Raw genomic sequence first — 25,369 nt, 5'->3', positions numbered from 1 at the left:
ACCTTTTATTTTCTAAATGTACAAATCACTACTCTTTTAGTGCAAATTGTTATGATCCAAATTATTATTGGTGTCCTCCTTTTTGGACATGAACACTTTAGACTACTTGGGCATCCATCTGGCTGCTGTTGCTTGCCCACCTTCTTGAAAAAATCTGAACAATTGATTGTTGAATGTTTTCCTTATAAACTTCAACTTGTTTTGTTATTTGCTTAAGTTGGAGTAACATACACACTCGCTTCATGGACTGTTGTCTCTTTCTTAAGGGGTGTAGTATAGCTGGTCGGTTCGACGAACTGATGAAAATCTGGTAGTCTATTTAATTCTCATGAGCGATATTTTTCTGAACTACAAACAATGGATACATGACACTTTAGTTGATAAGCGTATTGCAGATAACAAAGTGGGTTAGTATTAATTATCTTTCTTTTATCTTTTAAGTTTTTTTTTTCTTTTTTATCATTTTGGTAGTCAGTGGCAACTAAACCAATTAGTTTTTGTTTTTGCAGACTAAAAACTTAAAAAAATTGTGTTCCCTTTTTTTTATCATTTTTTTAGTCAGTGGAAATTAAACCAATTATTATTTTTTTTTGTTTTTGGCGGACTAAACACTTAAAAAAATTGTGTTCTTTTTTTTTCATTTTTTTAGTCAGTGGAAATTAAACCAATTATTTTTTTTTGTTTTTTGCAGACTAAAACCAGGGCCACCTTCATACAGGCCAGGGCCAGGGGTTTGTGTGTTGGGGAGATCGGCCGACACGGAAGACGGTCTCGTCAAGAGGCCAGGAGTAAAATTACAGTTGATTAGATATGGATTCCCATGCCCACCCTCGGACCATGGGAGCCCGATTGGAATTTGGATGTCGGTCCCAGTTGACTGCTTGCAACCTTGGTGCTTGACGGCTTGGTTTTCGGTGGGGAGAGGAGCCGATAGGAAGGCAGAGAAAGGAGCACAGATCAGGCGAAAAGCGAAGGATGTCTTCGCGGCAATCGGGGAAGGAGCCCAAGGCAACGGACGGGGAGATGGTCACCATCACCCTCAAACCGATCGGTCCTTCCCGCCCTCGTCGCCTTCAGCTTTGCTCGCCCATTGAGGTAAATCCTCAAGCCCGAAAATGTTCTCTTTCAGTGTACTCTTCTTGCGTTACAGATTGTTTGTGAATCGTCGTTTTTCTTCGTTTTGATGTGTTGGGGCGCACATACTTTTTGTGAGATAGTATTTGACTTATTCATTAACTGGTGCCATAAGGTTTTTCTGCTTCGACGAGTTCTTTTTCTTCTTGTTGGCGTTGAAATTCGATAACTAGTCCAACGATTTCCTTTTCCTGGTACTCAGTGTTTGGATTTGTTTAATAATTATCTTATGTTGGGGTGCTGTGTTAACGTCTTAAAGATCTCTTTACATCATACCAATGCGGATGACTTGGTGAATGCAAAATTACAAACAGTTTGAATCGGTGTTTTCAGGGGCACAATGTCGTAAATGGCGATCCATAATCATGGAGTCTATAAAATTGTCTTCCGTGTTTGAATCAAGTGTTCCTTTTCTTGGTGCACTGATTATCTTGGCTTCCTCTTTAAATGACGTCTGCATCACATGATAGTGATCTCTTTATGTAAAAAGAATCAAGCTGGATCGATAGTTTATCCTGCGATCGGAATTTTGAATATTGCTAAATGTTGATTGAGCTAAATTTGTTTCTTTCCCGTGTTGTTTTTCCTCCTTTTTGGAGTTATCAGACTCACTTGAAAATCTAGTATCTAGTAGTATGTTATGTTTCGACTTAGTAGTTCAATTACTAGTTCTTTGTGTTGGTATGATTATTGGCTGCTAGTCATGTTGAACGCATTTAGTTTCTATTGTAGCACCCAACATCGTGGTCTTATCTTGGTTGTCATGGGGAAAATAGAAGTAAAACAAAGCCTATGGTTCGTGCATCTCTTGGCACTGAAATGCTTTCTCTACTATAAGTTATCCTTTTTCATCTATTGTCTTAGTACATGATGGTTCCCAAAGGGAAAACCAGGTATTTCCATGCATCTGTTCCTAGCAGACTGTTAATATTCTCTCCTATAATATATCATCTGTATGAAAGTACCCTGCATATCAGAAAGAGGTTTACTGGTGGATATACAATTAGCCCATAGTTAATGTTTGTAGGATTTCTCACCTCCAAGTTGAAGAACAGTCTACCACACGTTGTCCATCTTTTCCCTTCTTTTTTGATGCAAGGATTTCCTTCTTTCTTGATTAGGTTCATGATCTGAGAGATTTGGTTGCTGCAGAGCTCCAATTGCCAGTTGAGCATTTGAAGCTTGTTTTACATGGCAAAGTGTTAAGCATACCAAATGGGAATGATGCAGTCATCAGTCTTCATGAAGGAGGTATTTGAGGCTTGGATCTAGCATATAAATTTCCGTTTATTTTTATATTACTTGAGCTCTATAAAAGGTCCATGATGTGCACATATGTAATCCAAGGGCCACGCTTTTATTGTGCACAAGTAGGGGCTGAAATTGAAGATATTCCCATTCAACGTTGTCAGTATTTCTCTTATAGTTAACTAAATCAGTAATTTTTTACAGATATCTAGAAAAAACCTAAACTTCTTGTGCTTATCACTATCTTTATCAACCATTGTGTGTTTGATAGTTAGAATGTCTCAGCCTTTTATTCTCTGTAACCATCTTCGTGGATAATGTGTTGTTGGTTTTCTTTCCTTAGAATTTCATCATTTTAAACCTCATATGACTTTCATAATTCAGATTTCTTTCTTTCTATTGTGGCCTTAATAAACCTTTCTATATGTTTTATGTTTACCTTTAAGTAACCAGATATAAAAGTTCTTTTGCAATTTCATAAAACTTAGTATTTGAATCCAGGATTGCGAAACAATGCTGAGGGAAGAGAGGGGTGGGATCTAACTATATTGGTTGTACTGCAGTTACGTCCCTTGTAGTGAAAAAGATAAACATTTGGGGTTTGTTTAGATACTTCTTCTAAAAAAATTGAAAAATTTATCTAATTATTTTGCCAAAACATCATTATTTTAGAGTTTGGACTTTGGAGTTGGATATGTGAATTGCAATGAGAGTGATTTCATTTTCTGGTAAAGGGGCATTTACATGGGAATGTGGGCATTAAATTTCACTTTTTGAGCTTACCCATAGGCATCAGTTCGACTGATTCACATGCCATTGATTGGCATATAAGTATAGGAGGAACTGGGAAGGAGTAGGTGCAATGTTTAAATGATCAAAAGATTGAAATCATCTTGGATTGTTGTCTGGTAAACTGCCGTTATCTTAAGTAAATAAAATTGAGTGGGTGTATATGATCCCTCGTATGTACAACTTTGATACGCATGGAGTGCTGTGGAGTAATATGTGCTATTTCCATCTATTTTCTATGCGTTTGGTTTCAATTGTGGGCTACTGTTTGCAGTATGCATGGGATAACTTCATCTTGTTGCTTTATTTGCAGATACTTTGATAATTGCTGTAGCCCCGAGTCGGCCACCAAAGCATATTCGTGATCCATACGGCGATGAAGATGATGATCTGGTTCATTTCAACTGAATAATGTGTTTAAGTGGATTACTTATTTAATTGAGGATACATCAGATGGATATCATTTTGGGTGACTAGGTTTCATCTTTTGGTCGATTGTTCAGAAATTTCATATTCCAGAGACGGCAAGTCGAGTAACACAGAAGGTCTTTTTCTTTCTCAGAGACAAAGTGAGGATCCCTGGTATGCAGTTTGATGGTGTCTTAACCTTTTCCTGTGGTTCATGATAGTGGCTGATTATAACCACTAACCGGAGTTACACCTTGATTGAATAGATGTAATCTTGATGGCTATATTCACCATTAGTTTGAAGATGTGGGCAATCATTATCATGTGGTTTATACTGGCTCCTATTGCTTACGAATGGCATATAGGTCCACTATATGTAAGTAATTTTTTGAATATTTAGTCTTTGCTCAGAGCAATCCCCATGGTTTCTTGAAATAAGTATTTGCATTTCATTCAGATACTCGGGACAGGTTTTTGTATTATTCTGTTTAATCTTGGACAAAGACGACAAGGAGACCTTAGGTGAGTTTCTCTGCATTGTTATCGTGCTTTATCTAGTGAGAATACAATTTGTATTTTCCTGCTATAATGAATACATGAAAATGCAGTCTTGTACTTGTCTGTCACAATGAGTTTTTATAGCTTCTCATATTCTTTTAACTTTTTCAACTAGTCTTGACTTTAACTTTAATGATAGATCCATTGCATTTGAGCATGGTTTATAAGCAAGCCAGTGTACCGTCATTCTTTCCTCTTTGTCTTTTTTGTTATATAATATGTATTTTTCCTCTGTTTGACAACAAAACTTTGTTAAAATCATCTTCTTAGCCACTTTTTGAGAATTAAAGGGATCAAATGATGTGCTCAAAGTTATATAGCATCTCTGTTTCCCCTCTCCTGATGGTGAATAAAAACAGATACTTGTCTATTTTAGAATCTAGTCAACAATTTAGGAAGCAGGGACAGGTAAATGCAAAGATAAGAAGATAGAGGCTGGGGCTGGAGAAATTGTTGGATAACTAGTTGTAGTACATCAGCAAACATAACATACCTGAGAGGCAGTGCATATGTTTATTGGATGTACAACATCCATATCTAGGTCCACAATCTGGATACTAGAAGTCCACTATTTACTTGACAGACTCGAGTTCTGCTTATAGAACATCATTTATTTTTCTTTTATGGCATGAATTTCTTTTATAGCATGGAGAAGGTTATTGATTGAATGCACCAACTTTTTTTGATACTACGGATACCTTAAACCATAGGAGCTTACATTTCATCACTTGATTTAACATCATATATGCCAACTTGATGCTTAAGAAATGAAAATGTTCAAATTTGATTGTCAAGTTACTGATGTACAGTTGCATCTCTTAAAAGGACTTACTCATTGGAATCGATGCAATCTCTGTAAGTCACATGGTCGCTCTGAAATAGTGGTTTTACCGGATGCTTGGGAGTCCTGAGAGGGGCATGTGACTGTTTGAGTCGCTCTGTTGGATTCAATGAGTCAGACCAGTACTCTGATAAGCTTATACATGAATATCCTTTGAAACAAATTTGGGTGGTAGATAGAGCTTCTTCTTATTTGTCTTCACAAAATGGAAATGAGAAGACAAAAGAAAAGAGTCTGTGGTGCTTAAAGGAAAGAGTAGGTGGAAAAGAGGTTGAATCAAATGAAAGGCAGCAGAGCTAGCAAAGAGGGAAGGTTTTTCCATTTCTATTGATACTGTGTTTGCCCAATTACTTTTTCAGTTGAACTTTTTCCATATAACAGCTTGATGGATCCATGACCTTCTTTCCATGAGAAATTATTGAACTACGAAACTGTATTAAACATCTATTAGGATATTCTTACAAGGTTGTTTGTTCATTATTGCATCATCCAGCTGCTATTATTCTGTAGATCAACTTTGCAATTTTAGTCATGAAATCATACCTCCAGGAAGTCGTAGGCATGGAAGTTTTAGATCAAGCAGACGATAAGTACATAATCATTTTTTACTGAGAAGACTTCTCTGTTTCATGCAGTGCATATTCTATCTTCAACGATGGTTTTAGAGAACTTCCTGGAACGCTCAATGCAGATCGCCTTGACAGAGACATAAGAGCAGGCCAGTTTTGAGCCTCTGGCACCTTGCAGGCTAATGTTTTGTACAGTAATACAAAAACTTGGCACAAGTGTGTAGAGTTTCTGCCCAGGGACTGGATGGATCCAAAGAGCACCACCAAGGAAAATGATTCAGCCCATTTACTGTTAACAAACCACAGCACCCTTCAGGGTTCATGGTCTTTCGTATTTTTGAAGCCAATGTTATTGTTCATTTCACGTTTCTGGATCTTTTTGGAGTTCTCTGTTGCCTCAGTTCTTGTCGGGCTATGTCGAATCGGTCCAGTGTTCTCAGGTTATTTGAGTTTAGATGCTTGTTTTTTCTCATTTCTGATCCCATGTTAACAGAGATGTGTTTGGATCCAACTCACATGAGTGGGGGTATAGAAATGGAGGTACAGCAGGTTATATATATGCATATAGGCAAAAATACACAAAAAGTTCAAAATAAAAGCAACATTTAAATAAAAAAGGTAAAATAAATACCAATAACTCAAAAAACATAATGGAAATTAAGTTAGAAGCTAAATCAAGTAAAAATAAGTAGTTTGGATAAGTTTCTCAAAAAGTACTTAGGTGTGTCGAGGTACCTGCTTTGCCATGTTGATACCGAAGACCTTTCTAACTACCCATATGACTTAACGCTTGGACTCCCTCCTTTCTTCAAAGTTCAAAGATTCAACAGAGTAAGTCATACCTGGGGAAACAATGGTTTGACTAGTTTCTCTATCATGGCTTTATCAGGATTGCTGGAGGTTGTCTGTTCCTAAAAGTTTTAAGTTAATGACCTTATTGCGTGCGGTGTGCATCTGATGAGAGGTAGAGTAAACTAGGCTTTGGTCCACCGAAGGTAAATTGAGGATATGAAAATAAGTTTGTAATGAATTGTGTTATCCTAGAGAAAATCCAATCTGGAAAGTATCTGTTTCTGCAATATATAACCTTTTCATCTCCTCTTTTCTTCGAACCGAATGTGGTCAAATTCTTACCATAGACTGACACCTGAGATTGGCAAACTTCATGGAGTTGGGTTTTTTTTTTCCCCCTTTTTCCTTGCAATCTCCTTACGCATGTTTGTTTCAGAATATTGCTCAGAAAATGCTCAGATGGCACCAAAGTTTGGTCGATTTGGTTTACTTTCCGAAACAAACATCAAAAGATAGGACGAGAAAAATCTAAACTGGCTGATGGGTAGGTTAGATCCTCTCGTTTCCTGACAATATTTTATGGCATATGGTCGAATCTTGTGGGGAGAGGTTATTTTTCACTTTCATGTCTGGCAACTGGCAGGTCTATGACCAGGAAAGTTTTTTCTCGGTTCCATTTGGTTAAACAAACAGGCGCATATGGTGCAGAAACAAACACGTAGGTAGTCAACAATGGAGGTGTGACGATCTCTCATTTTGGTCATGATTTCTGCCTAATCAACCACAGTCAATGTTGTCATGCATACTCAACGCCAGCTACAGGTTTGAAAATGGTCGGTTCCAGGGCAAGAAAAGACATTACAGGACTGCAAAAACATTGATCCATGACACTTTAGTTGGCAGGTGTTTTATTCTCCATTTAAGTCCCGAAGCAGCCGTTAGCCCTAAGGGGCAGAAGTTCGACGTTTTCGGAGTTTCATTGCAATGCAATTGCTTTGATAATTGTAGTTTTACTTTGGCACCTTTCTCTCTCTCCCTCCCTCTCTCCCTCCAATATCATAGTAGGTGTTAATCATGTTGTAATGAAAATCATATTGTAATGAAGAAATTAAAATAGGCATATGATATTCTAAGAACAAGACGATGATCTTGAGTTCAAATTTAAAAAGTAGACATATGAACCAATAAGAAGCCCGATCACATTATAAAAATAAATGTGCCATGCAGATTGCCTTCAACTACCCACCTCAAGATTAAGTAAACGTAGAAGGGACAAAAAGAGAGTCAAACAGGTGTTCTAAGGAAAGTTGCATGCTAAGAATGGGCGACCACTCCTGTTCACACTTGTCTGACAGGTGGCATTCTCTAATTGGCCCTCAGCCATGAATTCTCCAATCATCTGCTTACACGTCATCAGCTAAATGGTCAGCTTCATACGAAGAGTCCTTTAAACCAATAACCAAATGCAACTATTATGGGGATTGGTAAAGTGCATCACATACTTTTTCCCTCTTTCTATTATGGTGTATAGGATGTAAACGGGTCGGGCCAGGTTCAGATTCAAGTTTTATGAGATCTGACCTAATAAGATTTGGGTCTGCACTTTGGGGCTTAAATTTCTTAAAACTGAATCCATGTTCTGACTAATACAAATCTAGGTTTATTTGGAGGGCATTTCATAAGAAAAAGCATTTCATTCTTCCATTTCAAACATGCTGTTACTTAATTTCAATTACATAGTTTGTTTGTGTACTTCTGCTACCAAGTTTTCATAAACTGAACATAATGAAATCCATTCACTTTTTTTTTTTTTCAACAAATTTCTGCTAGAAGATCCATTTGCTAGGGAAAATGACCCAGCTAGTGAGGTAAAACCGAGACAGGTCAATTACTAGCTGAAATTGCAGCTAGGAAGCTGACATAATGTTTTTTCTACAACATCCAGTGAGTACCCGAGTAAATTATAGGGATGTCAATGTATCTGATATGGATTAGATATCCATCTGAATCATTTAGATCGAGTTCATTTTTAAACAAATATCTTAGATCTAAAGTTCTTACATGTTGAAATAAGTCAAATTCGATTTAAAATTTGGATTCAGATTCAGATAAGAATGTAAAAAAGCTGAATTACATCAGGTTCAAATTGTGAAATCAGATTTTGGATTTGGATTCAGATATGACTTTTTTTTAGTTGTATTCAAATCTGAATTTGAATCCAAATATATGAATGTCCGAAAAAGTATATATGATTAAAGGTATATCTGATCCAAATTCAATCTACTAACATCCTATTTACATAGAAGATAATGAACTTAGGGTTAGGGTTTGGGTACTGTCGTTGAATATGATTAAATAAAAGATACCAAGGAAATTAGGGTTAGGATTTAATCTTCATAAGGCTTAATGATCATGGTTCACTCTCAGTCTCTCAGGGGGAAAAAGCATAATTTATACATGTGAAAGGACAAGGTAGGCTTAGAGTTGGAAGGTTTTGACTTCAACATGAAGAAATCCTTGACATGATTTTTTTTTGTTTCTTTTAAGTTGTTCTTGATAAAGTAGATTCAACACAAACTAAACTAGGATGCACGTTTCTTTTTCTTTTTTAACATAAAAGAGGAAAATAAAAGTTTTGGACGAGATGCTGCTTTTTGAAAAAAAAAGATTTTTTTTTCTAATTCTACGATATTTAGAGGTTTGCTGAATTTTGGACTCTCCCTGAGGTGACACTTGCGTTAGTCTCACGTGCTACGCAGCCAGCAATTTAGTCGGCAACTGCATGAAAAGGAAAACCTCAAAATTATAAAAATTACCTGAAAGGGCTCGGCGCCGCTTTCCTTTTTTTTTAAAAAAAAAAATTGGTGTTTGGTGGCGTCACGCTTCGTCTTCTATCATCTCAGAAGATTTTTCTCTATTTTTATTGTTTCTTTCTTTGACCGAAGAACTTGCATTGTATTTCTCAAAGCTTGTTACCCTTTTTAAAATGTTCAACGTTTTACCTGCCGGCTGCCGCCGGTGGTTGGTCGCCTGAATCTTCTGTCTTTTTTGTCCCACATTTTTGCCTTGTTTGTGCTTTGATCCTAAGTTTATAAAAATTTGAAAACGAATAGATCTAACAAAAATCAATATTGCGTTGCTACAAAGACTATAAATCATGATTAAAACTATCATAAATCAAATACTTAACATTAATTTAATAATTAATTTTTAAATTTTAGTTATCCAACAACAACTAAAAGACGATATCATTGATAGAGAACTCTCAACACAAATCATATTTCAATAAAGTTTGTTGGTTAGCAGTCATACATAATTCATGGACGTTATAAGAAAGTATCTAAAAGAAAAGCGTCGCTAAAAGGCATCAGAACAGAAGATTACCATCTTGTAATAAGGAAGAAAATACGAGGACCAATTTTGAAAGAAAACACTTTTGCTTTCTCTGCTCATGATGAATGAAAACGAGGGGCCAGGGATTCTGATGCGTTAGATTCAATTTCGTTGACTTTGGGAAATAAAAACCCAGAAAATGGATTCCACGGAAGAAAGCAAGAAGCGATGGGATTTTGACTTTCTTAGGAAAAAGCATAAAACGCGGGTCCCGTTTGGATAGTAAATGACAAATCCCGTTTCTTTCCTTGTTTTTTTCTTACTGGCGTGCTCCGCGGGGCAGAGCGTGGGCTCTCGCACGCGAGAAAAAGAGAGAGATATGAATGTTTTACTAAATAATTGGCATCACAGTCAGCAACTTTCTTTCTCTAACTAATCTTTCAGTTCTTGTCTCTTGTACCGAGTAGATTGAGTGTTTGTAACCAATGAATGTAAGATATTTAAACTTTTCATAAAACATGATCTCGGCGATAGATTTTCACGACTATTTCTGTGTTTTTATGATCTTGTATTTGTTTACATAGTTGGATTTTTTTTTATGTATATTTGAACGTTTAATAAGAAGATAGACTGACCAAATCTACAGGTGAAACTTAAAATATGCAGAGGCAAAGAGAAAAAGCTAAACTAGGGGTTTGAGAAGTTGCTGGGTTGGTGCTGGTCAAAGGCAAGAATGGCCAGACTGGAGCAGTGGGAGTCAGGACGGAGGAGATGGGCCCAAGTCAGGCTGGCATTTGCCCACCCTGGTCCATCTTCATCTAATCCTCGTAATATTTGCCTGTTCTTCTCTTGAAGTTCTTGAATATTTTATGGCATCGGTTTATATGTGTTCTTTCCTCGTATCTTCCCAAAACTCAGAAAATCTGGCAAACATATGAAATTTGGTGTGTTTGTATTAACTTTTCATGATATAAAGGTGCGAAGGTAGCCCAGGTGGATCTTAGTTGTCGAGGGTCCGATCTCAAATCTACAGTTTGTCGACCTAAAACAGATTTGGAAACCATATATAGATTGATCTCTCTCTTTATGAATCTTACATCCGATTATTTAAAATCCGAAGCTATCAAAATCAGCCTAAAGGGTTCATCAAACTATTCAGGGTAGGAAGCAATAGTTTTGTTAAAGGGCCGTAGCATGCAGAAAACACATTGTTGGTTTGATTTCTGCAGATGCTATTCCTTTGAAACTGTAAGCAGTAAGATTCCTACACCCTTCAAGATCCATCAATCTTTTTCCTTACATGGTTTGGTTGTTAACTTTATGCTCACCTAAGATATCAAACCGTCTTTAGTTCAAATGGGTATCTGTGTTTGAAAAAAAGGATATGAACAGTTGATGGGAAAGCCAGAGTGATGCCTCTGTCATCAAGGATCTGATTTTATGTGAAAATCAAGGGCTGTAAAGAGCATTCAATGGGTTGTTGTGCGAGTCAGATAAGAAATTGTTGTGCATTCAAATCAATCGACTTTATTGAACGAGAAAATAAAAATGCTAAAAAAGAATAAAAATAAAAAATGGGAAAGCAAGTACAGAGTATTTAAATGAAGGAACAACCAACAAGATCTCATAAATATGCATCTCTCGAGTTAGGAAAGAAGGACAGATCCAGAAGCCCGATAGTCTTCCTAATTGATGTAAAGAAATCTTTAGACATGGGGTTTATATTAAGCTAGTTTTTGCGGTCAGTGTCTTACTATGGAGTTAGGAAGCAGGAGGCCAAAAATTAGGCGTTGCCCATTGACATTAATGGTGTCCGTTGGCAATATCACAGATACAAATCTTAAATCTTTGCAATTGACTAGCCGGTTCTGATTAAGATTCGCCAAAATTTCGCTCTCTTTCTTCTCTCCTTCCCCATGATGCTGAGCATTAGGCACTACCCACCATTAGCAGAGTCGCCTACGCAGAACCTATCCGTAACAGATTAATTGAGCGCAAGTTGTTACCTGTAAGTGAAAAGGATTCACTGATACGTGAAGCCAATGCTAACAAGTTAAATGTTTGAGAGAGGTTAAGTTGGGAGAGGCAATGGAATTTGGCGAAGCAGAGGCAGAAGCAGAACAGAGAATTGAAAGCACAGAAACGAACTATAGAGAAGCAATGAGGGTTGCAGCTTAGCAAGGAGAAACACCATGAGACGATTCGTTCCTGTTATTAGCTTTACGTCGTCAAAGATACTCACAGGTACTGGAGAATTTTGGTGCAGGTAAAATGACCTGATCTCTCTCTCTCTCCAGTATGAAGAGGGAGAGTCAAAGACAGAGAGAGGAAAGAGAAGGCTCTGGCTTTTCTACCCGCCAACCGAGAAAAGGCAAATAAGAGAGCGAGAGTTTGACGATCGAAACAAAAAGGAAGCAGCCCAAAGTCTCTCTCTCTCTCTCTCTCTGAGGCTTTGAGCTGGCCATTTACCTGCAGAATACTACCTTGCACGTAGAGAGAGAAATAGAAGGGGAGGAGGACTCTGGAGGCGATACCTGAATGCGATGGGCAACGGCGTCTCCTCTACCCTCCTCCCCTGCATCAAAGCCGAAGATGGTGGCCGCTCCAACGTCCACTTTCCCTACCCCTCTGAGGACCCTCCCCTGGACGAGACCCTCGGTCACTCATTCTGCTACGTCCGCCACGCCCCCGGCCTTTCCTCCTCAGACTCCGCTCGCTTCTCGCCTTCCACCTCCGGCCGTCTCACCTCTTCTTCTGCTGCTGCCGCAGAGACGACCTTCCGCTCGATTTCTGGCGCGTCCGTGAGTGCCAACTTGTCTGCTCCAACCGCCGTCTTCTCTTCCCATGGCCGCCGCAAGCTCAGTAGCGGCGGCGGCGGCAGCCTGGGCTCCCTTGACGCTGGTGGCGATTGTGGACTCAATGGGGGCGGCAAGAATGGCGACAATTTCTTCGTTGGCAGCTCGTTCTTTAGCTCGATCCCGCTGCAGCCGGTCCCTAGGGTGCCGGCTCAGCAGAACCAGGAATTCGGCATTTCTGGTAGGTTCGAGAGGGGCTTCATGTCCGGGCCGCTGGAGAGAGGAGCCTACTCAGGCCCGCTGGATAGAGCGGATAGCTTCCATTTCTCGGCGCCATTGGGTAAGAAAAAGAAGAGGAAAGGCTTATCTGCTGTTGCTCTAAAGAGGGCATTCCACAGAAGCTTCTCGGAGAAGAACAGGCCATGGGTCTTCCCCATGCTGAATTTTGCAGGACTGCATCAATCTGGCGATGCTGTTGGTTCCGGTGGCACTACTATCGATAACAACGGTAATTGTGGTAACAGGAGGTGCTGTGATTATGGAGAAGAAGAACGGTCAAGTGGGGAGTTTGGGGACAATCTTCAATGGGCTCATGGGAAAGCAGGGGAAGATAGGGTGCATGTAGTCGTCTCAGAGGATAATGGGTGGCTCTTTGTTGGGATTTATGATGGTTTTAACGGGCCAGATGCCACTGATTTTCTGATGTCTAACCTTTACCAGGCGATCTTCGACGAACTCGAGGGTGTGTTTTGGGAGGCCAGAGAGGATTCTTCTTCCAAGTGTGCAGAATTCAATGAAAGGATGGGTGAAACCGTGGAGAATTCGAAGGTAGGCGGTAATAAGCAAGGCCCTTGTTCGGAAAAGGACGAGAAGAGGCTGCAGGACGATGGTTGCGGCGACTCCATGAAAGAAGAAGGCGGCTGGATTGAGAACAGGGACAGAGATGATGGGAGGCAGGAAATATTAGTAGTTGCAGAAGAAAAGTGTAGCGAGAGATTACCCGATTCACATCCGGCTGATGGGTCCACCAAAAGGGCGACCTTACATGAAAAGCCAGTGGAGGTGAAAAGGGGGAAGCTCTTGCAGGAACTGCTTGCGGAAGAAGGTGACGCTGCATATAGATTTTGGGCCGCTCGTGATTTCCCGGTTGTAGGTCGACAGATGGTGAAGGATCATGGTTTTCAGGGAACATCAGCAGGGGAGGTGAAGGAGGAAGATGGATGGAATGGGAGTGGTGCATCTGCACCTGCTTCGGCCACGCAAAGAAAGGGGAGATCATTGCTCTTCTCAAAGCTAAAACGCAGCTTTTCCAAGCACAAGCAGAATCAGAGGAAGTTGTCCCGCTGGTCATATGATTTTGACAAAGAGAAATTTGAGGTTGAGAACCAATTTGACGGAACAACGAAAGGCAGTTGCCGGAAATGCACAACCGAAGGAATTGATCATGAAGCTGTCCTGAAGGCTCTCTCTAAGGGGCTTGAAACGACTGAACGTGCATATTTAGATATGACAGATAAGGCACTTGATCAGAACCCTGAGTTGGCGTTGGTGGGTTCTTGTCTGTTGGTGGTCTTAATGAAGGATGAGGATGTGTACGTTATGAATGTTGGCGATAGCCGTGCTATAGTGGCACAGGGCCAAACAGATCAGAATGATTCCATCAGGACATCAAACGAGAAGAGAGATGCTGGTTCAGTCTTGGAAGGAATCCATGAAGATGCCTCTGATCTTTGTGGAAGCTTAAGTTGTGAAGAGGCTGAACTTTCTGCTCAATTGATGAAGTTGACAGCTTTGCAGTTGTCCACTGATCACAGTACTAGCATCGAAGAAGTAAGAATCCATAAAATGTCTTACTCACGTTAGTATGGCTGCAGTAATGAGTTTCAATTCTATGCATAGATGCTTTCAGCATAAACCAATAGCGTTACCATTCTCAATTTGTTGACATTTTCCTTCATGTCAACTGTGGTCTAAAAAATTGTTGTGTTCATCTTCTTAGGAGGTTTTGAGAATCAAGAGAGAACATCCAGATGACAGCCGATGCATTGTTAATGACAGAGTCAAAGGTCGTTTGAAAGTTACTCGGGCCTTTGGTGCTGGATTTCTCAAACAGGTTTGTTCCGTGCTACTCTTTACCCTGAGAGTATCTGCTTTTCTTCAAGGTTTTTTCTTTTCCCAAAATTGGAACAGATTTCCTCTATTAAACATACCATCAGCATAATCTATAAATTACGTAAGTCAAATTTCGCATAATCAGAATTTTTTGGCATGGAACTGCACCCTTGTATAAATATGAACCGGTGGTTTGAGAAAGCTTTTATTACGTGTAGGGAAACTCCTTATATATTCTTTAGTTAATTGAGTCGGATGGCTTTATATTTCTTAATATTTTCAGGCAAAGTGGAACAACGCACTACTTGGAATGTTTCGCAGTGAATATATTGGTACTGCACCATATATCTCATGTTCACCTTCTCTTTCTCATCATAGAATTGGTCCCAAAGACCAATTCCTGGTTCTCTCATCTGATGGATTATATCAGTATTTAAGCAATGAGGAAGTGGTTTCTCACGTTGGGAATTTCATGGAGAAGTTTACTGATGGAGATCCTGCACAGTACTTAATCGAGGAGCTTCTTTTCAGAGCTGCAAAGAAAGCTGGTAAGATGGAACTTGTTAGCCCTTTAGCGAAAAATTTTGTTCCTTTTGGTGCTTTGACTTGCCCATTCTTGTCGATCTACTTCTTTTGATTTTGATGCTTCGGAATAATTGATGGTAGTTAGTGCAGTTATCAGCTTAGTGTAATAAGTTTACATGTATTGGTGGATCTTGATGCCTTTTTCTCCTGCGGCTTAAAATTGAGAAGCTTCCACCCAAGTGATTCCAATGCAACCGATTTCTTGCCTTTCAGAAATAAAAGGCAGGAAAACTAGTTTCAGCTGGTAGCGTGTCTTACTGATTAGTGATTATCCTCTCTTTCAGGCATGGATTTCCATGAGTTATTGGATATACCACAGGGTGACCGCAGGAAATACCATGATGATGTCACAGTCATGGTCATATCTCTTGAAGGAAGAATATGGAAGTCCTCAGGGAAATACTAGGGATTGTTTAATGAGGATACGATGTCGTCTGATGGTTTTCTTGGAGTAGTGATCGTGGCATCTTCTTTATCAGTCTCTAACTCTAGCCTCAAGTTCAGGTAGCCTAACTGACCTGTGATTATCAATCTCATGGTGAACCCGAAGCATTGGTGATTTTTCTACCCTAAAACAAGGACTTCCGATGGAATTCTTGGAGTATATCAACTCTGGCATCTGCTGATCCGCCTGCTCGTCTAGTCTTAAGTTGCAGAAAGATGAGTTGCAGAAAGATGTTAGTGTTGCCTGACTGAACTGTGTTCCTCATAATCATTACAGTGATGCCAAATTACCATTGGGGTTGGTCATGGCCTACGGAGAAAATTCCAGGGCATTCAAAGCTAATGGTTCTTGGTGCCGACCAACGCAAGTTTGAAACTCATCAGAAAACCCTTTGATTCAGCTCCGACGAAGAGACTTCTTGCCTATCTGATCGAGCCTCTCGGTGAAGGAAAATTCCTACAGGCATAAAGAGACGGTATACGTTGTGCAGGCTATTGCTGTTTTTTTATTCTTTTTGTTTCATAGTTTCAGAGTAAAGTGATGCTCATCTCGAGCCTTTGTCGAGTGTCTGCAATGCAGGCGGTCTTTTGTAGTTTTCCTCTTTCTTTTTGGTTTTAATATTATATATCTTCCTTTTGTGTTTAAGCTCCCGTAGAGCTCAATAGGAGGGATTAAGAACACGCTGTACCCTTGTATAATATGGAGATGCGAACACTGAGCTAAAATTTTACCTAATATGGTTGTACTGAGAGCACTCTCAATTTTAGACATGCATTATCAGAGCACAGGTATTGTACTGATTCATCTCGTTGCCGCAATTTTTCCTGCCATTTTACCGGATGAAACTACCTTCAGTCAGTGATATTGAACGTCTGATAGAAAAGCACAGTTGAGTGACCAAGACAAGTAAAAATTCCCCGCTGATTGTATATGTTTTCTTACTGACTCTTGATTGAATAACCTCCTAAGGCACCTTTAACGGCTTCACTGGAGTAGCCTTTGGTGGGATCCTCACCTTTCTTTTTGGATAGTTGGGGCACTTGTTTCAAGCAATACTGTCGGTACAAATCCACTGCTTTGGACCAGTCTTGCCAATCTTGAAGAATTCATGTACAATCTTGAAGAATTCATGTACAAGAAGTATCAAGAAGCAGACAGGCAAAGCGTACAGAAAATGATTGTTGCAAGTCTTGTCCTTGCCTATTTCACAAGAAAGGTTTTACAGCTGAAACTTTATTGGTCTTAAAAAATCCATCGGTATAACAGGGAATTTATGCAACAATTAACTGCTGGAAAGCAACTGCTACTATTTCTCCTCCGTCAGTGATCCAGGCCTCAATTGAAGTGCAGCCGCTACCTTTTACCATTTAGTGAAACGCAACTACAACAAGGGCAAGACTCTAACCATGCAGGAAAATGAATAACGTTGAATATCAAGAAAAATCATGAAAACATCAATATGCAAAGTGGAAAATTTTTAACATCTTACAAAACAATAGACCAAATCTGATAATGTATTTAGGAAAGGCCACTAGTTACATATCAAATGATATATACAGTGTACCGTGTTAGATTCAACATGTATTCGACCATGACACAGCTTCCATCGGCAGTAGCAGAATTGCCACAGAAAGTAACGAAACAGAAAACATAAATAACGATGTTGGCAGATTATTTAGTGCAACTGACCGTAATAATACAGGAAAGGCATCCTGGTGACAGAATTGCTGATAAACAGAAGCACAAAGGTGAGCTATGACAAATAAATTTTCAAAGAACAATCGTGGAAAGAATTGTTCAATCTTAGCATCTTAAATTTTACTCTGATATACTTTTACAAAGCCAGAAGGAAATAGGTACTCGTCTAAGAAGTATAAGCTGCGGAGAATAAGAAAGCCATTGCTTTTAATTTAAACGCGTAAGATCCTCTGCTATGTGGCAGCTAAGGTGGATAAATCCCCATTTTGCACCCATGAAACCACTTCATCTTGTGAAGCTATGAACCATCCAGGCCTCTGGTCATTCAGATTGAACGGTGAAGCCATCTTTTTTAAGTGCGAATCAAAAATAGATGACAGACCCTTAGAGAACTTATGAGCTCCAACACCCGTATGAATTGCAAACGACTCGGGCAACGCTTCGTCTCTTTGAACAGCTTTTGACAGAGCTCTCACCCAATCTTCAAGTGCAGTATAAGCCGCACCTACTGACAAGTTTCTGAGGTTTAAGGACCATTCGCTGTTGGATTTGGTATGCAGTCCAGAGTACAAGCCAAAGACGACTCCCAAATAAAGCAATTCATGAGCCCTGCTAGCGAGGTTGCGCTTGCGACATATATCTATCAGACAATTGCAGAAAGGCCTCCGCACTTCAACAGAAGCTTCATTAAGTACTGCTCTGAACTCTTCTTTAACCATTTCAAAATCGATTCCTGGGTTGCTGATCATTTCTACAAACCTAACCAGCCTAGGATTTACTCTTGCCAAGCAAGCAAGAACCTTATCAACCTCATCATTCTCGCAGAAAGAGGCTACAGACAAGAGCGATCCACACATCCTATCATCTGGTACTATTCCTCTGTCAACTGCAACATCAAACACTCTCGCCACATCATCGATTCTCCTGGCTCTACCAAAACATTGAATAAGGCAGGTAGAACTCATGACATTGAGCTTATTTTCAGATTCCAGCATCTCTTCAAACAGTTTCTGAGCCTTCTCAACTTCACCGCCACTAGCATAGATGTTAAGCAGCGCGGTGTAACTAAAACTGTCTGGCTTGCAGTTGATTGATTGACGCATATCTTCAAACAGCTTCTCTGCTTCATCTTCAAGCCCAAGGTCAGCACACATACTCAACAAAGTATTGTAAAGAATGAAGTCCATTGGCCATTTGTTCAACTTCATCTGTTGCCAAAGTTGCAGGGCGTCTCTTCCCCACCTCGCCTTCCCGTAAATCTTGACGAGCGCAGTCAGCGTAATAGCGTCAGGCGTTAGGCCAGCACTGGTCATCTCCTCAAAAAGACTCCTCGCCAGACCTGGTTTCCCAGCCTTGCCCAGTGCTTCTAGAAACGTATTATACACAATCACATTTGGCCTAACACCGATACTTTTCATTTCCTCCAGGACATACCGGATTCCGTCGTAATCTCCAGTCTCCCCGAACATTTTGCCCAGAACGGAGAAAGCTACGACGTCCGGCTGCCACCCATCTGCTCTACCTCTCTCATACAGAGTCAAGACATCCTCTACTCTACCCAGTTTAGCATAAACATCAAGAATTGCAGAGTAGGTAACTTCATCAGGCATACAACCAGTGTGATACATTCTATCAAACCATTCGATGGCCTTTTCAAAAAGCCGGCATTTCTTAGCGCATGTGATGATGGTAGAGTAAGTAACGTTGTCGAAAGCGATACCTTTCTGAATCATCTCTCTGGCGAGGCCTTCGACGATCTCCCACTGCTTCCCATACCTCAAGCTCTTCATGACCACATTGTAGAAGACGGTCTCGGAGGCGAATTCGGCGTGGTGGGTCTGCAACCAATTGAAGAAGAGATGGGCCTTCTGCCATGGTCTCAAACTATTGAGGATCAAGAGGGCGTCCTCTTTGCTTGGTGGCTGTTCAAGTTCGGCAAGGGAGGTCTCCAGGGACGCCTGAGAGAGGTCGCAATCGTTGAGTTTCTTGACGAAGACCTTGAGCTCCTTGAGGTGGGGATTCCAAGCATGGGAGAGGCGCTTGTGGCGCTGTAGAGTGAGCACAGAGTGCCTGGGCCTGGAGGGATTGACCCATGTGGATTTGGGTTTCCGCAAGGGTTGGGCAGGGGAGGAGTTGGCGGTGTTGCTCTGAGAGAGAAGCCTCTGGTAGAGAGGCTGCAGCTGCTCCGCTAAATTCGGAGGCGGTTTTGGAGGAGATTCACTTGGGGAAGCTTGGCAGAGGGTTCTCGTAGACTTACCGGCGGAAGTGGCGGAGGGGAAGGGAAAGAGGATGGTGGGATTCAGAGGATTCGGAGGGGTTTTAGAGGGTTTTACGGCTGTGTGGAACGAAGACACGAAATGGGTATCTCCAAATGCAGGGATTGAAGCCATGGCTACAAAAGAAGCCTCAGTTGCGAATAGATTTCGTCTCCTATAACGAAATTCTTTCTCAAATATTTTCTGTACTTTATTTGGGTGCAGAGAATAAGAACCTTATCTTCATCTTCTGCAGCAGAGAGGGAGGGAGGTAGAGTCATGAAATATCTGTAAAGAAAGAACAATCAGAAATATCAGGATTTGGATCCACACAACTGGATTCGTGTTCAGGCCCGGAATTTAAGATCAGATGTTTGTCATGTTTACATGCATTTAGATTTGGATTTTGGTAGGGGTTCAGATTCAGGATGGGCTCAAGAAAAAAGAAGAATTGAATCTGAATCTGAATCTGATTCGACCTGATTACTGGGATTCGATCGACATCGGTTCTCAAACAAGCCTATCTATGGATATCGGTAATCGGCGCAGGTCCGACCCGTTGACACTCCTCCGTATATTTACATCAAACTGGACCTTCTGTCAAGCATACTTTTAGATCCATATCCAGCAAAGCTAAAGTACAGTCATACTCTCCTCTTTCCTTTTATATCGGCAAGGATATTATTTTGATGTACGAGAGCAAGATGTGGACACAAAGTGCAAATGGATCGGTTTAATTGATATATTTAATCTGAAATCCGTATGCAATTTCCATGTTCATATCAGTTAGAACTTAAATTCGGATTGGATTAGATTTTGCATTTGATATAATATTGGATTCAACAGTTGAGCTTCAGATATAATATGAATTTGGATAATTTCAAAAATTGGGTTTAGTTAGGATCCAGATCAAAATCTAAAGCTAATAAGAAAGTTATATTTTAAATTTTGCTTATAATTTAGAAAAACCATTACCTTTCCTGCTTTTCAGATAAATTCTTAGCTTCTCAAAAAATGTCAAATAAGGGCAGGAAGTGAAATGAACTCTAATAAATGTAGCTGCATATTTTATAACTGTTACAATCTTCTACTGAATGACATTCTTACCCATTTAACTAGCCAATTTTTTGTTTTTCAGGTTGACAAAAATGTAATTTGGCATTTTTTTAAAAAAATCTCTTATTAAAAAAGCTTCGAATATATATATATATATATATATATATATATATATATATATATATATATATATATATATATATATATATATATTAGTTGTATGAGAGCGATAAGTTCGAATCCAATTAGACCAGACTTTTACCAACTAACCAATCCAACTAGTTATACAGCATGACCTGGGACTAATTGATCCAGATTCAACCCTTAGATGCCGACAGATTTGGTTAGACTCAGATGTACAATCTGAATCTAACTTTTAAATTCACAACTGAATATGAATCCATCATTTAAATATACAACTAAAGACCAACTACATTAGGAACCGGCTTCCAAAATATATGGTTATTAAATGTAAGTTATTTAGTTAAACCAAATCCAAATCTGAATAATACTAAACTGCATGTTTATTTAAAATCGAATTTGAGTCTGATTGGATGTCATTTTGAATCTATTCCAATCTTTCAGTTGAATGTTAACTTTCTTTTTCATATCCAATTTTTTTTTTTAAACCGTTATAACATATTTGATCCAAATCCTATCCACATTTTCTAATTCAAATACGTTACAAATTGCTTGCGGTTTAAGGTTACAGGTGCACTGCATAAGTTCACCATATAATCGAGCTTAGCTTCTGCAAGCTAAGTTTGAGCTTAAATGAGTCAAGCTTGATCGCCGACCTAAGTGAAGCTCGTGCAGACCCAGCTCTAGCTCGAACCGGCTCATGTTTAGTGTAATTGTATTTTGGTTAAACAGATATCTAAATACCTTGTAAATTGTAATAGCATTGTTAAAATCGGCTAGAAGGAACTGGGAATTTTGAGAATCAGTGGAAATAGAATCGGACCCTTCTTTTGTTCGATACACGATTCAGTACATGGGAGATGCATGGTGCAATTTCTATAATTGTGATTAATATTCTCAAATTTTCTTTTAATTTTTTCAGTGATTTTTATGTAAATATGTATTTAATCTTGAGGTAATCCATAGGACTTGCAACTTTTACATAAAATATATCATTAATCTTGATCTAATCCACATAATTTCAGATCCAATTCAATTCAATTGATTCTCTGACTTTTTTTTGGGTTGGCTGATTCAATTCACAAGCCGATTTTGACAACAACTAATCTAAAGTTCGTATGGGCATAAATTCTTTTAATATAAAGTTGAAAGCCACAAAATAATATTGTTCCGACCTTTTCCACGGGCAAGGAGATTGCGGTGACATGAAACTCCTATGTCTCAAAAAAAAAAAAAAAATCTTATTAGCTTCTTTCATAAAAATATTAAATATATAACTAATATATCATTTTTCTCGTCCTAGAGTTCAAAGGCTGCTTCAAGTCCTAAGTGACCATATAGTAAACTCTTCAACTTGAATGTCGTGCATACTGCCACTGTTTACGGTTAAAAGAAGTCAAAGTAAAGACATGTACATCCCTCAGGCTAAGCAAACAAGTGATACTTCAATTCGAGTGTTGTGCATGTCACTGTTTACAGTTAAAAAAAATTAAACTCATGATGCATGCATCCCTCAAACTGACCAATTGTGCTACGCCCAACACAAACCTTCCATGTATCTTTCTCCAAATATTGAAACAAAAGGTCCCCCTCTACTTTATCTTTTTAAATGTATTTAGTTACTTTCTTGAAGTGTAACTACGAATCTTCTAAGGCTGAATCACTTTACATGCAGATAACATTTAGCGGCTTAACATTAAAGCTTTGGCTTCTTTATAACCGCTACTATTTCACATAGTCTAGGTGAAATATTCAATGTCGAGAAAGAAATTTGTGGTTAAAGGGTACCAATATAAGAAATTTGATATTTGAAGGGTATTAATATGTAGTACATTAATTAGGTTGAAGAACCAATATATGGATAAAATAGGCACCTGCCCACACCCAGTTCCACCACTAGATTTAGGTCGCATAGCAGCAAACACGTTTGGTTGCATGGTCAGTTTAAATATTTTTAATATACTTTATGATTTTGTAACATTTTTTATATTTATTTTTTCCTATATATATATGTCTATATATATATATATATATATTTTAAAATTTTGTGGCCGATTCAGCTGAATCAATGGATTAGTAGTCCCCCTCTATTCTATTCACAAACTGATCTTGAAATCATGATCTAATCTTCAAATGGAAAATTCTAAATTACGAGTGGAACTGGTGTTACAATAAGTCTCTAGCAAGAATTAAAGTCCCAAATGGATCTGACCTCAAATGAGATTTTTGGTGATAGTTGGGCTGTGCACTTGGACCTGACTTCTATTGTATTTTTGAGTGAACAAGAAAACATTTTATCATATTGTCCAAAATAGAGTTGAACATCACACCCAACCCATTATCTTTCTAAGGTATAAGGTCTGCTTTCGGTGTTGCAGGATGTTACATCCATCATGCTTTAACTTACACGCCAGTGGTTCTTTTTTACAGTACAAAAAATTGACGCCTCAAGAATTCGAAACAGAAAGTATCCACCTACAACATCTATCTCAACCATTATCCCAAACCTTTTGAAATGACTTCTAATGCATTTAGCTTGTTCCAATTCAAAGCAACTTTCCTTCTCCACCAAGAATAAAGCGGGTTGAATGAAGGAAGCAGTATGATATAGAAAAGTAGAATGAATTCTAGTGGCGTGGAAAGAGTTAAAGAGGAAAAAAAAGGGGGAAAAGATCTCCCACCCCCTCTATCCCTCCCAAAGACCTAGAACTATTAGGCTTTATGAAAATTAATCCAGAGACCAACTTATTTAATAAGTTAGTTACCTGTTAGCTTCTAAAATATAAGCTAAAGATACTTGAGGAGAATTCTGGTTGACATTAGGTCTATATTTCTCTTACCCCCATGTATATGAACTCAAATAATCCTTTTGCTAAAGTAAGATTTGCCTAGTCCGATATTCGCACTTAAAGGTTTTTAGAACAAATTATTCATTCTTTATTCTTTGACACAAGAAACATTCTTGACTTAGCTGCCAAGTTCAAGAAATCACACTTTGGTTAAGAGACTTTCTTGGTTTTTGGGTGAATAGGAAAACATTTTAGTGAATAGGAAAAATATTTTATCTTACCATCAAAGTAGAGCCAAAGCTCCTTCTAAACTCTCGTCCCCCAAGTATAAGGTTTGTTTTTGGTGTCTAGTTCTATCTCTACCGTACTAATTTAACTTGTATGTGAGTATCACTCCTTTTGCAACATAAAGAATTGATGCATCGAGGATTTGAAATGAAAACTGACAACCTACCATCTCCCACCTCGAATGTTGCACCAACCTTCTCAGGAATGAGAGACTTTGTTAGTTGCTAGCCTCCAAAGGTTGTAAACCCCCACCAACTAGTTTTGTCGCTTCCATATCAAAAAACTCTTTTGAAATGAATTTTGATGCAAAAATGCGGTCTCTAAAATGGTCTTAGTGTGGCTTTACTAATGAACCATGTAATGATTACAATGAAGATGGAACTACACAACCAGTATTGACAAAAATTTGATCCCTATTAAAACAGAGAGCCGGGCTATTCGAAATATCAAAGGAATACATAAGTTTATGTGTAATATTTATATAGGAATCTTATAGGAAAAGTTGCCCAACAATAACTCCGAGCTTGTGCACTGACTTGGGTTAGTGGTTGGTAGACAGCTAGTTGCTGGTTCGAATGATATTGACCCTTATATGTAGGAAAAGTCAAAGCAGCCCTAGATTAGGGGGAATGGCTCCACGTCGGCCATTGTCATCTAGTTTAGTATTTTCATTAAAGCGTAGAAAAGAATATGAAATTTAAGTCTTTAGCTAACACAATCAAGTCTTGACCTAATCATTCGCGAGGGGTATGGTGCAATGGACATGGCAGAGGTTGGTATACGGTCAGTTTCATTTTTTAGCTCTCATGACATAAACTTCTTTTGCTGCAAAAGAAAGAACAAGATATTGATATACAAGTTGAAACATAGCAGAAGCATAATTCTGAAGCACCAAAAATAAGTTTGGTATCCTTAGAGGATGAGAGGTAGAACAAGGGAATTCGGCTCTCAGTTAGACGGTAGAACAAAATACTCTTGATCCTACTCACTTGAAAGTGGTGACCTAATGTCAATGTAAGGGTGTTTTCTTCCAAATAGAATAAAAAGATATGTGAATAATGCTCAACCAAGAACAAACAATATTTCGCGAACATTTCCTTGTTTATGCAAAAAAGACATTGAAAACAAGATAAAATTTTTCCTGAGTGAAAGTGCCAAAAGAAAAAAAAGAAGAGAGAAGGGCTTACAAGCAGTCTTGTAGGACCAAAATTTGGTGAGTTCCCCCCATTTGTTTTTTTCTTCTTGGAAACACAAAAAAAAAAAAAGTATGGAGTTAATGAACTTGATCCCTCTCCATGTGAAGACAAGGCAGGCCGGAAACCTTGCACCGACATGAATGCTGGAGATTGTTGACCTTGTAAAAATACACTTGATGTGATTGCCATACAAGGCAAGGAAGCCAACAAACCACTGCATTAAATTGCATATAAATTTATTCTGAAAATAGTAGAAAAGCACAAAATTTTCAAGCAAACAACAGATCACCACTCAAACTTTTGAAGGCTAACAGACAGGCATTCAACTTTTGGGAGG

At 38.9% G+C, this 25,369-nt stretch overlaps 3 protein-coding genes across 3 annotated transcripts; 2 read left to right on the top strand and 1 right to left on the bottom strand.

The window, feature by feature from the left end:
- The first annotated feature begins 727 nt into the window (after positions 1 to 727).
- LOC116265421 (uncharacterized) lies at positions 728 to 6,019 on the top strand. Its single transcript, XM_031646008.2, has 7 exons — positions 728 to 1,095; positions 2,256 to 2,385; positions 3,485 to 3,564; positions 3,675 to 3,753; positions 3,846 to 3,955; positions 4,037 to 4,101; positions 5,614 to 6,019. The coding sequence occupies exons 1-7, from the start codon at positions 976 to 978 to the stop codon at positions 5,705 to 5,707; spliced, it is 678 nt and encodes a 225-aa protein (XP_031501868.1). The 5' UTR covers positions 728 to 975; the 3' UTR covers positions 5,708 to 6,019.
- Positions 6,020 to 11,396: 5,377 nt separating this feature from the next.
- LOC116265159 (protein phosphatase 2C 29-like) lies at positions 11,397 to 16,344 on the top strand. The gene is made up of 4 exons (XM_031645686.2): positions 11,397 to 14,297; positions 14,467 to 14,580; positions 14,863 to 15,127; positions 15,449 to 16,344. Exons 1-4 carry the CDS (start codon positions 12,216 to 12,218, stop codon positions 15,568 to 15,570), a joined length of 2,583 nt encoding a protein of 860 aa, XP_031501546.1. The 5' UTR covers positions 11,397 to 12,215; the 3' UTR covers positions 15,571 to 16,344.
- Positions 16,345 to 17,393: 1,049 nt separating this feature from the next.
- On the bottom strand, positions 17,394 to 19,836 carry LOC116265160 (pentatricopeptide repeat-containing protein At5g46580, chloroplastic-like). The gene has a single exon (XM_031645688.2). The coding sequence runs from the start codon at positions 19,695 to 19,697 to the stop codon at positions 17,541 to 17,543; it is 2,157 nt and encodes a 718-aa protein (XP_031501548.1). The 5' UTR covers positions 19,698 to 19,836; the 3' UTR covers positions 17,394 to 17,540.
- Positions 19,837 to 25,369: the final 5,533 nt, after the last annotated feature.

Source organism: Nymphaea colorata, chromosome 12 (assembly GCF_008831285.2).
Source record: "Nymphaea colorata isolate Beijing-Zhang1983 chromosome 12, ASM883128v2, whole genome shotgun sequence".
In the NCBI taxonomy this organism is placed as follows: domain Eukaryota; kingdom Viridiplantae; phylum Streptophyta; class Magnoliopsida; order Nymphaeales; family Nymphaeaceae; genus Nymphaea; species Nymphaea colorata.
The sequence above is the reverse complement of the archived record's forward strand: the minus strand, read 5'-3'. Positions and strand labels throughout refer to the sequence as shown.